The sequence below is a fragment of the Nannospalax galili genome, unplaced genomic scaffold (assembly GCF_000622305.1).
Source record: "Nannospalax galili isolate Female #2095 unplaced genomic scaffold, S.galili_v1.0 scaffold210, whole genome shotgun sequence".
Taxonomy (NCBI): domain Eukaryota; kingdom Metazoa; phylum Chordata; class Mammalia; order Rodentia; family Spalacidae; genus Nannospalax; species Nannospalax galili.
This window is the reverse complement of record NW_008329365.1, coordinates 2,869,822-2,890,940: the sequence shown is the minus strand read 5'-3', so window position 1 is coordinate 2,890,940 and position 21,119 is coordinate 2,869,822. Positions and strand designations below refer to the sequence as shown.

At 43.4% G+C, this 21,119-nt stretch overlaps 1 protein-coding gene across 2 annotated transcripts in view; it reads left to right on the top strand.

The window, feature by feature from the left end:
• Positions 1-21,119, top strand: part of Etv6 (ETS variant 6) — a 258,623-nt gene that overhangs the window by 215,862 nt on the left and 21,642 nt on the right. For both annotated transcript variants that reach the window (XM_029565778.1, XM_008837629.3), the window contains exon 4: positions 2,801-2,935. In XM_029565778.1, the coding sequence (XP_029421638.1) occupies positions 2,801-2,935 (135 nt within the window). The remainder of the gene's footprint in view (positions 1-2,800; positions 2,936-21,119) is intronic.

Genomic DNA, 21,119 nt, shown 5'->3' with positions numbered 1-21,119 from the left:
AATTAAAGATGTAGGTACTTAAGGATGACGTATTCTTTGAATAAATCTGAAGTGTGAGCAGAGAAAGATGATAAAGGATATTTTGACAAAAATAGAAAGTGGTTGAAAGAGTTTACATTTCCTTAAAGTCTGGGAGGTTCTCTGATGGGACCGCTAGCATTAGGTGGTTACTACAGCAGTTCATCTTCAGAGCCTGATGTATGAAAGGACCCTTTTGCTTGTAATTAACTAGCCCATAAATCTCCCTTAGGAGGAACTATATTGTCATCTTATCTGTTCTGTAGATGCTTTTATTTAGACTGGATATGTTCGATATCACACGGCTTATATTGTTTGAAAAAGAAGGGCCAGCAGAATGGCTCGGCAGGTAAAAGTGCTTGTCACATACGCCTGATGACCTGAGTTCAATCACAGGAACCAATATAAAGATGGACAGTTCCACAAAGTTGTCTCTGCCTCCACACATGCTGTGGTATGAGGGTACCCTCACACACACATCACACATATATACAATAGTAAAGCTTAAAAAAGGTTTAAAACAAAATCCTACTGTAGGGCTGGGGATGTAGCTCAGTTAATAGAGTGCTTACCTAGCATGCGCAGAGCCTTGAGTTTGATCCACTGCCGCATAATCTGAATGTGTTGAGGCATGTTTGTAGTCCCAGTACTTGAGAAGGGAGGGTCAGAAGTTCAGGACTGGAGAGATGACTCAACAGCTAAGAGCACTTACTGCTTTTGCAGAGGACCCAAGTTTGGTTATCCAGTACCTGGGTCAAGTGTCTCACAATCCTCTATAACTCCAGTTCCAAGGACTCTGATGTCTTCTTCTGGCCTCCACAGACATCAGGCATGCATGTGGTGCACATATATACATGCAAACAAAGCATTCATATACATAAAAATAAAAATAAGCCGGGCATGATGGTGCACGCCTGTAGTCCCAGCACTTGGGAGGCAGAGGCAGGTGGATCTCTGGGAGTTCAAGGCAGCCTGGTCTACATAGTGAGTTCCAGGACATCTGGGGCCACAGGGAGACCCTGCTTCAAAAAGACCAAAAAGAAAAAATCTTTAAAGAAAAAGGATCAAAGTTCAAGGTCTGCCTCATCCTCAGTTGCCATAGCAAGTTCAAGGCCAGCCTGGGCTACATGAGACCCTGTCTAAAAAACAAATATAGCTAATGTAGAAAAAACAAGATATGAAACTGTTAAGACCCTGACAGTCACATCTCTAAAGAACATTACCAGTGTCTCTGTGTCTTTACGAATAGGATTATGTGTGATGTTTATTTCTTTTCTGACTTTGTACATTTTTAAAAACATTTTTCCTTACCTGATTTTTTTTTTTAACTTTTTGTGGCTTTGTTTTTGTTTTGAGACAAGGTCTCAGGTAGCTCTAGGTGACTTCGCAATGAGCTTGAACTCCTGGTCCTCCTGCCTCTACCTCCCAAGTGTTGGGATCACAAGTGTACATCCCTATCTATGCCCAGCTCCTACTTTTAGCACTTTGGAAACAACTTTGTTGATGTCTGATGAATCTATAAAAGCTGTACATATTTAAAGTATATGATTTGATCAGTTTGGCGATAACTGTAAATCCATAAGATCATCAGCGTAACAAAGCTCATGTCCAGCTAACAAAGGTTTTCTCTTGTCTTTTTCAATATTATTATTCTTAGTTTAGTTATAAGACCATATCTGCCTACTTAGCAAATTTTTTAATATTTTATTTATTATTTTTATGTGTATGAGTGCATTACGTGTGTGTGTGTGTGTGTATGTGCACCTGTGTCATGCAGTACCTTGGAGAGATCAAAAGAGGACATCAAATTCCTCTGGAATGGAGTTATGACGGTTGTTAGCTGCCATGTGGATGCTAGGAATTGAACCCCAGTCCTCTGCAAGAGCAGCCAGTGTTCTTACTCACCCAGCCATCTCTCCAGCCCTATACTTAAGTATACCATACAGCATTATTTTGTACACATACTGTTTTGTGCAGTAGATTTCTACCTCTTAATTCATTTTGCATTACTATTTATCTTCTGACCAGCACCCCGCCAGTTTCCCCTCCTTCCAGCCCCTGTCTGTATTGCTGTCATTTAAAAGGTTTGGCAGACTGTATTGGCACTTATCTGTAAACCCAGCTGCTCAGGTGGCTGAGGAAAGAAGGCCACTCGAGCCCCCAAGTACAAGGCCAGCCTGGGTAACATCACAAGACTCCCATCTCATAAATAGGGGCTGAAGAGATGGCCCAGTGGTTAAGAGCACTTTTTTCTTGCAGGGAACCACAATCCAGTTCCCAGGACCCATGTCAGGAGGCCCATGACCTCCCACAACTCCTGCTCCAGAGGATCCAGTGCCTTCTTCTGGCCTCCATAGGCACCGGTACACACATGGCATATACACAAGAACCACACACATCACATACGTAAAAATAAGTCTTAAAGTAATAATAATAATTGTTCATCTGGTGAGGTGGAGCATGACTTTAATCCCAGAACTCTGGAGGCAGAGGCAGGCAGATCTCTGAGATTTGAGCCAGCCTGGTCTACCTAGTGAATTCTAGGCCAACTGGGGCTACAAGGAGACCTTGTCTCAAAAAGACAAAAATGTAATTAATTAATTAAAATAGTTGATTGTTTTTCTTTTTTTTAAATCACACTGCCCTTGAAGCTCTATGGGGGTGAACGGTATGCCTATTCTATTAACATCAGTTCCATACCACAGTGCCAGGCGCAGAGCTGCAGCCCACGGTAGCTGCTAGCTGAAGCATTCACATCTGTTTCCCTATCCTCTCTCTCCAGGCGATGTGCTCTATGAACTCCTTCAGCATATTCTGAAGCAGAGGAAACCTCGCATTCTCTACTCATCATTCTTCCACCCCGGAAACTCCATTCACACGCAGCCTGAGGTCCTGCTACATCAGAACCACGAAGAAGGTACTCTCGAGGCTTCTGGTCCTTTGCCCAGATTTCAGACAAACCAAGGGCTTGAGCTGTTCCCTGACCCTTCATTCTTCATTCAAGAGTCTACAGTATGTGAGACACTGGGGAAATTGCCTAGAGGAGTAAGGCTCTTTAGCTCTGTGCAGCTTAACAGTCTGCCAGTGAGAAAGATACATAAATGTAAACACTTGATGATGAGAGTAATAATAATAGAGATTTGGGGGGAAAGGCAACGATACCCTGGAACTGGAAGCAGGATCAGCTTCACAAAGGGAGGAGTCTCTCCAGAGCTCCTTGAAGGTCCAGTGTAGTTCTGATAAGCAGCAAGAACATTCCAGACAGAGCAAATGACCAAACAGTAGGGTAAGACCTTGGAATAGAGAGCATTAGGATGACTTGCATTGGAGAGCCCATACAGAATAAAATAAATACAGCTGTGTGGGCCATTGGTCCACTGTTTCAGCAGTGATTAACATTTTCCTCTATAGAGCTAATCCAAGGACAATGTGGAGACCTGAGATTCTTCAGCTGTGGAGAAAAGAAACAGGGAGTTTGCTGAAGATGTTTGAGCAAGGAACTGATAAAAGCTAGGGGAAGTAGCAAAAACAACCTGTAGGAAGTTGGTATCGGGTTGGGGCTCTCTTCCTGCCCAAAGGTTTGCTGGGGTGAGTACGCTGTCAAGCCTCCTTTGAGACATCATGGTTGCTGTCCCTTTTGGGATGCACAAGTCACAAAAGCATCTGTAGGGCTGGAGAAGCGGCCCAGCAGTAAAGAGTACCCACTGCACTTGTAGAGGACCTGGGTTCAGTTCCCAGTCTTTAGCTCCAGTTCCAGGGGATCAAGTGCCCTCTTCTGGTCTCCAGTGGCATTGCACACACATGGTGCACTTACATACATGCACGCAGAGCACACACAAAAATAAATAGATCAAAAACAAAAAATTTCTTAACCATCTGTAGACAGCTCAAGACCATGCAGTGTGGCCCTGGGCCTAGTTCAGGAGTAGATATTTGGGTACAGGGGAGTGAAAACATTATTTTGAGCACAGTGTCATTGAGTATCTAATAGCATTCGGTGCTGACTCACACCTTCATGGACCATTGTGTCCACATCCTCCTTCCAGTTGATCAATCAACAGGAGGAATGTGACCATTACAGTGGGACTTTTTCCTGTGTACTCTCCTTAAGTCTACTTTACTAGGGGTTCAAGGCTTCCCTCTCTTAAGAAGTTTTGTTAAATTGGTGAGTCATCCCCAAACACAGAACTGCGTATGACTTTTATTTTATGTCTAGCCAGTTAAAAAATAAGTTTTGGGCAGGGGGTGGTGATGCACACCTTTAATACCAGCACTCAGGAGGCAGCGGACCTCTGAGTTTGAGGCTAGCCTGGTCTACATAGAGTGTTCCAGGCCAGCTAGGGCTATGGGAGACCTTGTCTCAAAAAAGTTGTTTTGTGTTGTTTTCTCTTAATTAGCACCTCACAAGAGAGAGTCTGACCTTGGGTGACCCTCAGGGCCTCCCTGATCCACAGCTGGTCCTCTCCCTTCCTTGATAGAAACTAGTAAGCCAGCATTTCTGCCATGTTCCCTCTCTCATCCTCTCCTACCTTTACCCTTGATAAATTTAACATCTGTCCCCTTCCCCCCAAATCGGGTTTTGATATTCTTTTGCTCTTCTGGCCTTGTTCATTTCCGGCTTGCATAATAGCCACCAGCCACTCCAGAGGAGAGGAGATGGGTGCACCCAAGCTTGACAGTGAGGTAAGCATTCTGTTGCTAGCCTGGCTCTTCAGGCACAAAGGATATGGGATGGGCTCCCCCTCCTTCTCTCTTATTTAAAAAGGAAATCTGATTTGAAATTTCTATCACACCCCCCTCACACACACACACACACTTCTTCCCAAATGTGATTGGAGACCTGTGGTCCTCCCTCCTTCCTCCTTGACCTGATTTGACTCAGAAGTAGATTTTGTATGCTTTTCTCCTGTACAGGGGCTCTTTAGTAAAGAAAGCTGGCTGACCCTGAGAGCCACTCTCAAACCAAGTAAATGCAGGTATATCCCGTCTCACATCCCAGTGAGTGTGTGATATCAGTGCTGAGCCCAGTCACTGAAGAGAGCTAATGAGGCCAAGGTCAAGAGCTTTATCGCCCTGCAGACTAGGTCAACCTGTTTCAGAGCCAGCTCTTAGAAGTACTTAGTGCATTCACAGAGACCCTTTCTTGATACTGGTGGCCAGGAAGCAAGATCTGAGAGCCTGTTCTCTGACCCTTTGTCTGTTCAGACTACGCGCATGCTCTCGGGTGAACAGGCAGACACAGCTTTGGTCTCTGCTGGGTAGAATCAGTGAGAAGAGTCATCCCAGGCATGGGTGATAGGAAGCGGCCACCTCCTATCTCATAATCCAAATATAAGGGTGGCCCCTTCTTACCTCCAGCCTCTTTCCATTCTTCTCCAAAAAAAAAAAAGTCTAGCTCAGCATGCATTGTCTCAAGAATCAGCACTGCTATGTTCATGAAGGACAATAATCAATAAATGACTGATGTGGATATAGGAAGATCTGGTCCTAAGGAAAAAAAGTCTATAAGGGGAAATTTTTTTTAATTAAAAAAATCTTTATTGAGAATTTCATACATGCATATAAGGTGTTTTGATCAAATTCCTGCCCACTCCCTCCTCTCCAACTCTTCCCATACCTCCCCATCACTTTTCTGACAACGTCGTGTGCTCTTTCTCTTTCTTTTTTTCTTTCTTTCTTTTTAAGTGTAGGGCTTTTTGCTTCTCTAACATTGCCCCCTCTGAAGAGGTTACCCTAAAATCTTTTAGGGATTAGATAAGAGCTCCCAAATGCTTTTGACATTTTTGGCCTTTGCAACAGGGTATGTTGCTAAGAGGCCCAAGGACATTTTGACTTTTAACCAAGAAACTGGCTACTTTTCTTTGGGGTCTTTTTATCCTAACTGCCTAGCCAATTCCCACCTCCTATTCTTATCACACCATCCTGAAGAGGTTATCCAAATTGCTGATAGGGAATCAGGACACAGACCACTCTGGCTTCTTCCATGTTGAATAGGGACACAGGGTGAGGCAATTGGGGTACCCATAAGGGGAAATTATACATTCCAAATATCCTTTCATGGTTTATTTTTACACAATTATGGATATGTGTTGGCCTAAGAATGCTTAGATTGCTAATGACTTGGTGCAAGCACACACACACACACACGTGTATGTGTGTGTGTGTGTGTGTGTGTGTGTGTGTGTAAAAGTTGGATAACATTTATCCAGATTCGTGGGACCAGAAGTGGTTCACATTTCAGATTTTGTAATATTTGCATATCTCAGGACTAGACTTGAAATTCGTTTGGCTTTTTAAATATTTTATTATTTTTATTTTATGTGTATGGACATATTGCCTGCATGTATGTAAGTACACTGGTGTCGCGCAGTGCTCGAGGAGGTCCAAAGATGGCATCTGATTCCCCTGAAACTGGAGTTACAGATGGTTGTCAGCCACTACATGGGTGCTGGGAATCAAACCCAGGTCCTCTGTAAGAGCAGCCAGTGCTCTTAACCACTGAGCCATCTCTCCAGCCCTTGAAATTAATTTGTAATCATGTATACCTTCCTCACATGGTCGGAAGATCATTTTTCTACAAATTACCAATTGCCTATGTTTTGAATGTGGTCAGTTTTCCACTCGTGACATTATATGGGCACTAGGGTTTCAGACTTGGGAGTATTTCAGAGCTTGAATTTGGGATTAGAGGTGCTTAACCTGTGTGTGAATGACATACATTCAGTCTGAAAGAAAATGAGGCACTGAAGTGTCTGTGTCTCTGGGCCCCCCCCCCACCACACCCCAACACACAAACATACACTGGGCTCCTGAGCAGCATGGCACAGTGAGGCATGCAAAGAGACGAAATACAAGGCCACTTGTGACTTCACCTAGCCACCAATTTAACCAGTTCAGACACTGGTCATTTCACAATGGGAATTCATATCACAGAACAAATGGGTCTTGTTTAATGTCCCAGTAGCTTTCCCACAGTTGTCATCTGTGAGGATATCACTTTGAAACCTCACCATACTGACTACTGTATGGAAGTGCCAGGAGTGGAGGCTGCTGTTGGCTCGGCTCGGGGCTTTGCCTCCTGCCCTGGATGGGGTAGTGACCACACTGACTCAGCCCACCCCCCACCTTTTTTTTTTTTTGAGACAAGGTCTCAGAAGCACCATCTGGCCTGGAACTCAGGCCAGGCTGACCCCAGAATCACAGATATCTGCCTGCCTCTGCCTCCAGAGTGCTGGGATTAAAGGCTTGTGCTACCTCGCCCAGCTCAAACCCTTTATTTTGTAAGTACTGCTATCTCCATAACAGACTTTTCTGAAATCCTGTCAGGCCTTGAGCAAAGCAGTCATCAGATTGCCACCAGCTTCTAGAAGGAGCACTGTTTCTACTCTTTATTAGTTACGAAAGAGGCAAACAAGGTTGAGTAGATTGACTGTTCAATGTCTCTTCCAGACTGGGACACTTGGGATAGAGACACAACATTCCACTAAGATGTAAGCCAGGACAACAAGCATACTCCAGAATCACTCCAGCCAAATTGGGGTGAAGTGTGTATGTGTGTGTCTGTGTGTGTGTGTGTGTGTGTGTGTGTGTGTACAAGAGCATGTGTGGGTTTTTTAACTTTTTAAAAAAATTTGATTTGTATGTGTATGCATGTATTGCCTGCATGTAGGTAAGTGCACCCGTGTCATGCAGTGCCTGCGGAGGTCACAAGAGGCTGTTGAATCCCCTGGGACTGGAGTTGCAGACAGTTGTTAGCTGCCATGTGGGTGCTGGGATTCAAATCCGGGTCTTCTGCAAGAACAACCAGTGTTCTTAACCATTGAGCCATCTCTCCAGCTGTACAGCATGTGTGTTTTTAAGGAATGGAGTCTGGCAGTCAGGAAACCAGGTTCTAATCCCCCATCCTGCCAGAACCAATCATGAGAGTCAAGTTTCTCATTTCCTGGGCTCTCCGTTTCTGCCACTGTAAGACGGGAAGTTAAATTAGTTTGGTTCTAAAGATCTCTTCCAGCTTTAAAATCCTAACTTCATAGCCAAGCAGTGTGAAGGTGAACACAGTACATTCTCCATCCTCAAGGTCTTGGACAAATAAGATAGGAAACCAGGAGAGAGTCCTGCCTGGCGCTGCCCTGGAACAGTAGGAGAATAGTTGCTGGTTTCGATTGTATCACCAACTTGAGAAACTCCAGCATAACCCTCTCAGTATCAGACTAGCAGTAGCCTCATCCACGTGGGGTAAAAGCTCAGTTTCAGCAGATGGCTTTTCTTTGACCATTATGATTCCCTGTATCCGCATCACATGAATTAGATGATAGGTAGGTGGTTATACAAAAGGGAGACAAAATGATTGATGATGCTGCCACTTGCACAGAAACCAGGAGGCAAAGCATCTTCAGAGAAGTTGGACCAGCAAATGATCATGAAAGAAATCTAGTTTGTTCCAAGCAGTTGTAATGGCAACTTATTTTGAGACTTTAGTTTCCAAAATCAGCTGCTCTTAGATCCCATGGAGCTATAAGTAACAGATTATAGCTCTTTCCCAAAAGAAAGGCTGTATCTCGAGCCCATCCATGCACTTGTCACTGCTTCCTTGAGAGCTCACTGTACCATATAAAATAAGATGCCAGTCTGGGCTGAAGTCTCCAAAGGGGGCCAGCTCTGTAGAGTGACCTCTAAGGGACTGGACAGTCTATAGGAAGAAGGAACGAGCTGTTGTGTCTCTCCAGTGTTGTCTTCCAGTCTTCCTGTTGGAAGATTCCACCTTCTCATTTAAACTCTTCATCCTACCCTTTCCTAAGAGATGGTGGGAGGTAACGTTTAACCACTCCATTTGAACACACACGAAGTACTGCTTTTTTCCTGCGTTGGTGGATGAAGGGTTGAAGGGACGGGGATTCTCTGGTGGCAGCTTTTTGTCACTAGATGTAGACGGGGAATTCTGAAGTTATGATAAAAAATTCCAAACATCAAAATAACGTGCATCTCATTTTTCTTACAACTAGCACCTAGGAACAGCCCAGAGCTTAAGGGACAGTCAACTCTTTGTCAGGGGACAGAAGGATGGCAGGCATTCTGGGATATCCCCCTGAGGTTTTATTTGTGTGATCTCTTTTTTAAAAAAATAGTTTATTTTATTTTTATCATGTGTACGAGTGTGTTGCCTGCATGTATGGACCCATGTCATACAATGCTCATGGAGGGCAGACGATGGTATCAGATCTCCTGGGACAGTTTTTAGCCACTATGTGGGTGCTGGAAACTGAACCCAGGTCTTCTGCAAGAGCATCCAGTGCTCTTAACTGCTGGGCCATCTCTCCAGCCCCTGTGTGATCTCTTTTTGAGCAGAACATCACCCCTCCCACCACCATCATCACCACCAAGCCAAGGTGCCAAGGATAGCTTCAAAGGAAGAAAATTATATACAACTTTAGTGAGATAATTTAAGATTAGTCATATGGTTCTGCTTCATAATAACGGAGAGCTAACATTTATTGAGTCCTTGCCGTACTTCAGCTCTTCTGCACTGTTTACATTTGAACACTTAAATCATCAAGTCATCATAGCCATCTTATCAAACAAGTAATATTATCCTAAATTTATAGATAAGGAAATAGAGACTAAAAGCAATTCAGTAATATGTCCCTAGATCAAGTGACAAAGCTAAGATTTGGGGGTGGGTGGGTAATATGTGTATGTCACTTGTGCATTTGTTCATGCATGTTCACGTGTGTGCATGTGGGAGCCGTGGTTGACGTGGGATGTCTTCCACAATCATTTTCCATCTATATTGAATAAGGTCTACTTGAACCTAGAGCTTGCCAATTGTTAGCCAGCTTGCTCTGAGGATCCTGTCTCTGCCTCCCTCTTGCTGGGATTACAGGCAGCCACCACACCCACCCAGCATTAATGTGGGTACTAGAGATCCAAACTCTAGTCCTCACACTTAGGTGAGCTGTCTCCCCAGCTCAGCAAAGCTAAGATGTAAATCCAGGTGGGGACGATTGACTACAGTATACACAAACAGACCAGAATGTTCTTATGCTTTTCATAAGATAATAGGGGAAATGATTGAAAAACGAGCCAAAATTGTAGAGATAAAGATGCTAACACAATTTCTAGGTCACTCTGACTGCGGTCCAGTGGATCAGGTGACAACACCCCTGCCTGTGATATAAAATACAAAGAGCAGAATGTCAGAAGAGCTTCGGAGGCCCCCACATAGATCTTCAGTTCATGATTTTTTTTTTAACTTTAAAAAAAAACTTAATTGAGAATTTCATACATGCATATAAGGTGTTTTGATCAAATCCACGCCCACTCCCTCTCCTCAAACACCTCCCTTATCTCCCCATCACTTTTTTCTGACACTTTCGTGTGCTCATTATTTCTCTGAGACAGGGTCTCATGTAGCCCAGGCTGGCCTTGAACTGGGTGTGTAGTCAAGGATGACCTTGAACTTCTCATCTTCCTGCCTCCATCTCCCCAGTGCTGGGATTACAGGTATACAGCACCATGCTGGGTTTTATGTGGTGCTAGAGGCTCAAACTCAGGGCCTCAAGCATGCTAGGCACTCTCCCAACTGAGCTACACCCCATCCCTAATTTATGATTTTAAAAACTTATTCTAAGGGCTAGAGAGATGGCTCATTAGTTAAGAGCACTGGCTGCCCTTGTAGAAGACCTGGGTTCGATTCCCAGCCCCCACATGGTGGCTAACAACCATCCATAACTCCAGTTCCATGAGATCGGACATCTTCTTGACCACCATGGGCATTGCATGACAGGGATGCAGTTACATACATTCGAGCAGTACACTCATATGCATAAAATAAAATAAAAAAATTTTTCTTTAAAAAAAACAATGTTGGCTTCCTTGGAAGGAATGAATGAAAGGCACATGATTAAAACCTCCCAGGCTGTGAGACAGGTAGATTCATCATCAGACACTGGCGGCTGAGAATCCAAGTGTTGCTTGTCACTCACCTTGGAAGCCAGTGCCTCTGCAAAGCTCCCCCTTTGAAAGCCAGCCCCTCCTACACCAGAAGGCGCCAGAGAGAGGAAGTTTTTATCTGCCTAGGCTGTGTCCTGTTACTGGTTGTAAAAGTCACCCTGATTATCTAGTCTTACTGGAATAATGTTGATAAACGAGGTATCGAGGAGGCTGCCAGCCAGGATAGGACATCTTTGTTTTGCATTTTAGCTGTGTAATACATGAAGGAGCCAAAGAGCATCATAGTACACGTGACAGTCCACCAGGGTTCACATCGTAGCCCCGCCCCCCGCCAGTTTGCCAGCTATGTGTCTCTAGGCTAGTTAGTTCATCCATGTGCCAAAGAAGAAAAATAACAGTACCTACCTCACACTGCTAGTGTAAAAAAGAAAGAAATTAGCATGAAAAATGCCCTGTTCTTTTACTAATAGGAAATAGTGCCTGCCAGTAGGCACCCAATACATGTCAATCATTGGTAGTATTTGGCATTTTTTTCCTGTTGCTTGAGTTTTCCCTTCTCCTTTTCTCATAAAATTTTAATTGTGACAAGATACACATAAGTTCTACAGCCTGGCCCATTTTTAAGTGTCCACTTCGGCGGAGTTGAGTGAGTCCACATGGATGTGAAACAGCCCTTTGGGTTTGGATTTTTGTTTTCTCTGCTTCCAATTCCAGGTTTGTTTTGTTCTGTTGCTGTTTGGTTTCGTTTTGGGTTTTTGGTTTTGTTTTGTTTTTTGTTTTTTTTCTGTTTTGAGACAGGGTCTCCATGTAGCCTCAGCTGACCTGAAACTCAGTATAAACCAGGCTGGCCTTGATCTTACAGAGATCATCCTGCCACTGCCTCCCGAGTGCTTGGGGTTAAAGGTGTGCACCACCATACTTGGCTTCATTCCAGGTTTCTTAACCATTCTTCTGGTCTGTAGTCAGATGCGTTATCCATTGCATCATTGGCCCAGTAAACCTTTTTATTGAACTCCATGCACTTGGCTCAAGCACCAGGTTCATGCATCCCAGGCATAGGAAGGTCTGACATCTCTCCTGGACCACCTTCCTTGAATAACTGAGTAATTGCTGTAGGGAAATGTGTTTAAAGTACCATCCTCACTATTTGCAGAACATGGCCTGTTTGGCAGTGAGCTTGCATTGCCCCCTGGTACCTAGGACATCTGTGAGTCTTCTGGTCATCACCTCACATTTAAGGACAATGTACCTTTTTTCCACCTCTTTCATACTGTGATTCTTGACTCTGACAGCAGGTATGAGAGGCCCCAGTAGAATAAGAGCAGGCCCAGTTCTCCACTTCCTGTTCCCACTTAAAAGATGAGGAAATAGAGATGAAGAACCTTACATCCTGATGAGCCTCCTGTTTCAGGTCCAGGGGTCTGTAGGACCTCTGACCCCACACCAACATTTGTTTGCCACAGCAAGACTGTTCTGGATGGTGTGGGTGGTCTCTTGGCATCTCCAAGCCCTTAGTCTTCTTCCTCTGTCTGCAGTGGTCTGGAGACTGCTTTTAGCTTTGGGACTAGTTTTTGTTGAGTTTTTTGTTTTGTTTTGTTTTGTTGTTTTGTTGTTTTTTTTTTTGTGGGTCTCAGCCCTGTCCAGCAGGCAGAGTCCCAGCTTTGGGACTAGTTTGATCTCTTCAGTGAAAAGTTTCATGGGCAAGTGATTCCTGTATGCACGAATAACTCTCCCAAGATAGGCAGGAAGTCTCTAAGAGACTTCCTTTTTTACCCTTAGGGAAATGCCATCCAGTCCCTTGGAGATAAGGGGACTGGGGTCAGTTGATTTCATCTCCAAAGAAGGAAACTCTGTTAAAGGGCTACTGACTGGCCGTCCCCACTGTAAGACTCTTCAGCCTTATCCTTGTGCTAGGTTTATCCTCACAGGTCTAACTGGCCCGTTTCAAATCCTTCCCTTGGATTCTTTTATTTTTTTTTTTTAAGGCATGGTCTTATATAGCCCAGGCTAGCTTCAAAAATACTACACAAAGCTAAGGATTACCTTGAACCCTTCATCCTCTTGCCTCAACCTCAGTAGAGCTAGGATTACAATTGTGCATCTCTGCGCCTGGTTTATGTAGTACTGGGGATCAAGCCCAGGACGGTGTGCATGCTTGGCAAGCACTTTACCAACTGAGCTACATCCAAATAGTAACCCCCACATCCCGCCCTTGATTTCTTAAATCACTTCTTTTAGCTTCTTTGTTGAAACTGCCGGAGATCTCTCCATTCTGACATTGACTAGAGGTTTACAGCCAGAAGCTGGAAACTTTCTGTGTCTACAGATTTGTGGATACCCTGTGCTGGCCCCACTGGAGGAGGCAGCCTACTTGAAGACAGCATTCCCCTGGCCTGACGTTAAGAAAGATAAAGGCTCAGGATGCTATGAGTGAACTATTTTGTTCCTTTCAGTGTTTTATGAAATGCTTATAAAATTCTAGACGCTTGCGTAGGATTTATTGCTTATTGAATTGTCCACTTCAAACCAGGTATTTGCTTCTCAAGCCCTACAAAGGAATTCAGTTGAGGTGAACAGGCTGAAGTAGACAGGCAGAAGAGCAGTAGTTGGTCTCCTACCAAGCAGAGATTGAACCTTGAAGAAAAGGTGTTGGGGACAGGGTGATGTAGCAGTTTGCTAGGCTGTCATAACCAAGTACCACAAACTAGACAGCTACAAGCATAGTACTTTTTATGTCCCAGTTCTGGGAGTTCAAAGTCCAAGGTATGGCTGGGCTTGGTTCCCTTGATGGTTGATAGGGGAGACCTGGTCCAGGACACTTCTAGCTACTGAGAGCTACCTGGCAGTCTAGAATGTTCCTTGGCTTGAGGACCCCTGCTTTGTCCTCCACATAACATTCCCCCTGTATACATACGCCTCTGTCTACAATCTCCATTTTATAAGGACACCAGTCATATTGGATGATGAAATGCTCTAGTTTCCTTTCTGTTGCCATGACAAATACCGTGGCCACAAGCCACTTAGGGGAGGAAAGGGTGCATTTCAGTTTACAGGTTACATCATTGAGGGAAGTCAGGGTGAAAACTTGGGCAGTCACTTGCAGCCTCGACCATGGAGCAGTACTTTGGAGACTGGCCAAAGGCCAAGCATTCTGCTTTTTTACTCTTCCTCTGAAGCCCCCACCCCTCCCACCTCTCCTTTGGCTATATGGCTGCTTGTCAACTTCCATTGCAAATAACATGGATTTCTCTCGTCCTCTTCTCCATCTCCCTTCTCCTGGCAGTGCCAAGATTTACAGCTAGTCCACCCTGATATTTTTAACAAAACTGTCCTCAAGCTTTCTTTTCCAAAAAGAAAAAGAAACTTTGGAGGAATGCGTCTTGCTGGCTCTCACAGGCTTGCTTGTAGACCCATGATTGGCTGACTTTCTTACAGAACCCAGGACCACCTGCCCAGGGAATGGTGGTGCCCATGCTGGGCTGGATCCTCCTATATTAATTAATAATCAAGACAGTCCTCCACAGACTATTCCACAGGTCAGTGTGTGGGAAATCCCTCAATTGAGACTGACGCTCAGGTGACTTCACAGTGGTGGCAAGTTGACAGGTAAAGCTAACTAGGACATAAAGTGATTTCCTCTTAACTTAGTTATGTCTTCAGAGACCTTCTTTCTAAATAAGGCCACATTCTAAAATAGTGGAGGTTAGGACTTGACAATGAAATTTGGGAGCGGGAGAATACAGTTCATCAATCCCCCATGAGAGTCAGAGAACTTTTTAGTCTTTTTGAGACAGGGTCTCCCTGTAAGCCCCATCTGCCCTGAAACTTGCTATGTAGACCAGGCTGGCCTCAGACTCACAGGGATCTGCCTGCCTCTGTCTCCCAAGTCTTGGGATCAAAGATGTGTACCACCACGCCCTGCTCAATGGAATATATTTTTAATTTATCCTCAGGGACCTTTAACTAGAGCCTTTAGTTCCTGGTAATCTTTTACAAAAGTGCTCAGGTCTGGTCTCTTCTAGAATTCTGTGAAACACTGGTCTGATGAATTCCCAAATTCCCCAATTCTCACTTCTCTGAGCTTGGGTTCAGATAGGGTGGACACATGATCTTGATGTGTCACATGAACATGAGAAATTTGCCATGGCTCTTTTAGGCTTGCTTATTGATTATTTATAACGTGACTACATTGGGTCATTTTGATGATTCCAAGGAGAGAAACTTTTTTTGGACATGAGTGAATCAGGAGTTCAAGGTCATTGTAAGTTATGTTGTGAGTTCAATGCAGCCTGGGCTACATGAGACCTGTATTAGTTACTTTTCTCATTGTTTTGACAAAATACCTAATAAAAATAACTTAAGGAAGGGATGGTCCATTTTGGCTCACGGTTTGAAGTCACAGTCCGTCATTGTGGTGAAGAAGCCATGACAGGAGGTAAGGAGGCCACTGGTCACACTGGGCACATTGTATCCGCAGATAGGAAATAGAGAGATGCTGGTGCTCAGCTTGCTTTTTCCCCTTTATTCAGTCTGTGATTCCAGCCCATGGGATAGTGCCACCCACGTTCAGGACCTGCTCTTCACTTAAACCTTTCTGGAAACATCCTCATAAACACACCCAGAGGTATGTTTCCATGGTGATTACAAATCCTGTCAAGTTGACTGTCACGATTAACCATTACAGACTGGGTCTTGAACATATACTTTTCTAATAAGTAAAAGAAATCAGAATGAGAATTCCGACTTTAGTGTAATGCTCACATTTAAAGTCCTGTTTTACATGGGCTATTTGATCTGAGAATGAGATCTTGTGAGTCTAAAGAGGTTTACAAAGAGAAAAGTCTGGGCTCAGAAAACACACAGCCAGAATGACAGCTTCCTTACAAGTTGGTGACTTCCTCCTCCCTCAGTACCTGTCTTCATGAAGTATGGCTTTTCCTCCCTCTTCCGTCGCGTCTTACCCTCCTCCCTCAAGATCTTCAAAACCAGGACAGTTTCCCAGTTTTCCAGTTGAGCAGCTCACCAAGCTCAAAGCTGGACCCTCCCTACACCCCTCCCAAAAATCTTGCTTAGACAGAATCTGAGGGAGTTTAGTGCACCCACTGTCCACACAGCACATTTCCTGTGTCCGGAGCATCTCTGCCTTGCAGGCTCTGGTCTCTTAAGTTTCCATGCTCTGCTGCCAACTTATAATAACAGAGGCAGCAGGGCAGGGACGTCAGAGCCTGCTCTGTACGTGGGTGCATGCTTTATAGACTGAAACAAAGCCTCGAAGGCCGCGTTGCAGGCCGGTCAGCCTTGACAGTGCTTGTGCCCAGACCACCAGGAGCCTGGAATTAAATACCCTCAGATCCAGTTCTCTACCATTAATGTTATCAGCTCCATGAACAACTTCCTCTTTCAGTGGTGTCTGCAGAGAAATAAATAAATCAAGCTCCTCCACGTCTTGTTCCTGCCCTGGATCCTGAGTCAGAAGTAAAGTCTGAGTTCAATTATCTAGAGCTCTGTCTCCCTCCTTCATTGTTCCCGAAGATCTGGGCAGGAACGGAGAGTGAAATCTCTCCAGGACATTACATCAGTTCCTCTTTTCCCCTTGGCATGAAAGTTCTTCCTCTCCTAGTCCTCCCAGACTTCCTAAGGCTTGCCCCCAGTACACACCCACAAGCCAAGACTTGAAACCAGGACATCAAAGAGAGCCTGCAGGTAACCAGATTACTGACAAACGCCCATGTCCATTTTGAAATTCATAAGACTGGAAATGGATTGGGGAAGTGGGATTTTTTTTTTCTCTCTCTCTCTCCAGTACAGTCTCCATCATCTGCGGGTCTTTTTAAACCTTAATAATCTTTTAAGTAGAGACATTCTTTAAATGACATTTAGAAGAAATACTGAAAGTTCAGAACAAAACTGTCTCAGGTAGTTGCATTGCAATGATCATACTATGTATGACAAACTGAAAGATAAATTTGTCTTTATGGGTGGCAAAATTTAGGTCCATATTAGACTATCTGCCTTATTCCAAAAATTACAGCTTGCTTCTACCCTAATATTACTAAATTTTCTCCATTACAGTTAACTGCACTGAGTCACTTAAAAATGAGATAGTGTTTCATCCCAACCTGTATCTTTGCAACGTTTTTAAACCCTTCATAAAGAAACTTTTTAGATGCATACAGTGACTCACACTTGTAATCCCAACACTTGGAAGGCGGAGGCAAGAGGATTACATTGAGTTTGAGGGGCTACAGAGTGAGGTCCTGTCAAAAGAGAGAAAGGGAACGAGAAAGACTTTCCTGATAGAATCTGTCAAATCACTACAAAAATAGAGAGGATTTTATATATATAATTAACTATGAACCCACTACCAGTTTCAAGAACCAATCATGACCAAACGTGTTTCCTTCATACCTTACCCCCTCTTCACCATCCCCAATGAATCCTTTCATCCATAAATATATCAGAATAGGCCTAAAAAGATACAGGTACTTTATAAAATCAGAACCGTATCAGCTGAATGCCAATAGTTAGTTCCTCAGCATTATCCAACATCTGGTGGGCGGTCACATTTCTCCAGCCAGCTTGAAAATACTATATACAGTGTGAATACAAGAAAGGGTCTCAAGATTGCAAGCAGTTGGTCAGTCTTCCCAACCCCTTCTTTAAAAGAACGTTGCCATAATTAGAATAACTTTGCACAGTGTGCATTAACTTGTGGATCTGGAAGAGTTTGGATTTGGGATTTTTTTTTTTCAGATTTTGTAATGTGTACAGGATGGTGATAGGACCCAAGTTCTAAACATGAAATTTATTTATAATTCATATACACTGTAATCCATGTAGCTGAAGGAATTTTATATAATATTTCAAATTTTGTTGATGAAACAAATGTCCTGGTATGGAACTTTCTATGGGTGGCATTATGGCATTTTGTAGACACACTGAGCAAGTTTCAGAGTCTCTGAAACATTTTGGATGGATTGTATATGCTCAACTTTATCTTCCATCCCCTTCACCCCCCACACTGCTTTTTAAGATTCATGGTCAACCAATCATCATCTCCTCGTGTCCCATCCATACCCCTACCCCAACCCCTGTCCCGTCCTCGCCCTCTGATTTTTGAGACAAGGTCTCATTGCATGACCAGTCTGGCGTCAATTCACTGTGTAGTACAAGCTGATGTCTAATTCATGGCAATCCTGCCTTACCCTCCCAAGTGCTAGAATTGTAAACATACTGTACCATAACCAGCCCAAGTTTTCTGTTTTACTTTTGATTTTCATCAGTTTGGCTATCCTGTGCCTGGGTGTGATGTTCATTGTAACCTGGGATTGGATTTGCTGAGCTTCCTGAATTTTTAAGTTTGTTGTTGATATTGTGGTAGTCATTACTAACTTTGGGCCTAACTTTGGTCGTTATTTCTTCTGCTTTTTTCCTGTCTTTTCTTTCTCCACTCCAGGTACAGGTATATTTAACTCTTTGATGTTGTAATTTGGTTTTAATTTTATTTTTAACTTTTTCCTTTCTCATCTTCAATATGTTGTTAAATCCATCCAATCTCATCTTCCATTTTGTATATTATACCTTTCAGTTCTAGAATCTTCATTTCGGTTTCTAAGTTTGGTTTCTCTTTTGACAGTTTTTTTTTAATATTTTAATTTTATGTGTATGAGTGTATTGCCTGCATCTAAGTGCACCTGTGTGATACAGTGCCCGAGGAGGTGAAAAGAATGCCTCGGCTTCCCTGGAACTGGAGTTATGGGTAGTTATTAGCCACCATGTGGGTGCTGGGAATCGAACCTGGGTCCTCTCCAGGAGCAGTCAGTGCTCTTAACCACTGAGCCATCTCTCCAGCCCTCTTTTGGAAGTTTCTATCTATGCCTTTCCCTGAAATGTATGATCCTATCTATAATAGTTACCTTACAGTCCTTTCTTAAGGTCCTTTAAAATCTTTTTTGCTAATTCCATCTATTCTATATTGTCTCAGAATCTGTTTGTGTTGATGGCCTTTTGTGTCTAGAAAAATCGTATTGATACTGAACATTACAGAACACACTGTAGAAACTTTGGAGTATGTTTATTCCCCTGAAGAATATTGACTTTTGTTCTCTCGGTGTGTAAGCATGTCCCTCTGAATATGAAGATTGCTTAGTCTCCTGTTATTGGGGCAAATCTTTCAGTTTTGCCTTTAGCCCTCAGCAAATTCTCTTTGTCCTGCAGCACGGTCTTTACTGCTAACGTGTGGTCATTCTGGGGTAAGTGGACACACTGAAGTGTTGGCAGAGCCTTCTAACTTAATGAGACTCAAACTCTAACCTGTGTTTCCATTGTTGGGTCCAGGAGCTGAGATTTCTGCTCATAGGTTTGAGCCACACAACCACTGCTTTTGAATTCCCCATCTCTATGAATTGTTCAGGAGTCAGACAAGCATTTGGAAGAACTCTCTCGTGCCGTTCCATAGCTCTTTTTTTTTTCCCCCCCCCCCCCCCCATGCTCTCTTCTTGAGATTTGCTTCCTTTTTGGCATCTACTTGTTTTATCCTCTGGCAGCTCAAGCAGCTTTCTGCCCATCTTCGAACTGCCTTGTGCTCCACAGACTGGAGTACTTTGGGGGAAAAGCTGTATAAAGCTGTGTCTTGCTCTGTGAAGGTTCTTTCTTTCAAGAATAAAATTCCCTTCTGTTTTTGTCTATTTTGAGTCACCATCCAGTACCTTTAAATGGCCTTTTTGAATGTGCTTTATCCAGTTTCTATCATTTCTACCTGTGGGGCGTTTGGTCTGGTAAGCTACTCTGCTTTTATTGAAATTGGAACTCCCTCTTTCCCTTGTTAGGTAAATGGTCACAGGTTATAAATACTTTATCATTCCTTTTGTGTACAGCCATATTACCTGGATACTTCCTCAGCAAAACATTGATATATACCTCATTCCTTTTTAAGTTGTATAGTGCTTCATTATTTAGAGATATATAATGTATTAAGCAAGTCTCCTGTTGATAACTATTCCAATGAATAAGTGCTTTTGGATTTATGGCAACAAGTTACAGTAGTCACAAAACAGGCACTTTCCCTTCCTGACAACCTTTATGTGTCACGCTCAGTATTTCTTTTGTGCATATCTTGTGTGATAGGGGAGATCTAGTAGAACTTTTAAAAGAAAAAGAAATTCCCCATTTTAATGCTAGCCCTGTATAAACTTTGAGGAAATCACCACCTCTTCCCCTGGTTACTGACCCTGTCAGAGTCCCATTTCCCTTTTAATGGGTTCTTTATTTATAGACACTGGTTTAGTGGACAAAGGTGATATCTTTGACACCATTTTCTTAGCGCTGTGGGCAAGCCTAGGAATCAGCAAGAATGTTCATCCTTTTGCTGAGACTGCCCTGGGCAATATGTGGCCAGAGACACCCCCCCCCCTTTAAGACAGATGCGAGCCAGTACATTTTTATGGGTGGATTCCTGTCCTGAGCTTTAACAGAGAACCCAGCTCCACCTGTGCTGGTCCATTCCTCAGCAACTTGGAGGTTCCAATTGGGTGGTGTACATATGTTGCTGGGGTGCCTATCCATCCTTCTTCCTGTTTGCTTCTACTTACTCTCTGAGCATGTACAAGATCTGTGCACTTGGGAACAAGCTTCTGAAAGCTCTCCCAAGTGCAAAATTGTCATTTCTAATAATGGCCATTGTTGTTATTAATAATGATGATGATGATGATGATAACAGACCATTGTTGATGAGGAGAGCAAGTTTTGGTGTGATGGCTAGGATCTGAGTGACAAAGTGCTATAATAAGTATATAGATTTTAGAATATGGTTTTAACTGCTAACCAGCTGTGTGACTTGGAATAAGTTGCCTGTGACTCAGTTTTATCATCTGTAAAACAGGAATAATAGTGCTATCTTCTGCTTAAGAGGGTTACAAGTTTTTTTAATATTTTATTTATTTTTAATTTGTTTATGCGTATATTGCCTGTGTGTAGGTAAGTGCACCCGTGTCCTGCAATGCCCACGGAAGACAGAAGAGGCTGTCGAATCCACTGGAACTGGAGTTACAGACTGTTAGCTACCATGTGGGTGCTGGGATTTGAACCCTGGTCTTCTGCAAGAACAACTAGTGTTCTTAACTGCTGAGCCTTCTGTCCAGCCCCAGTTACAA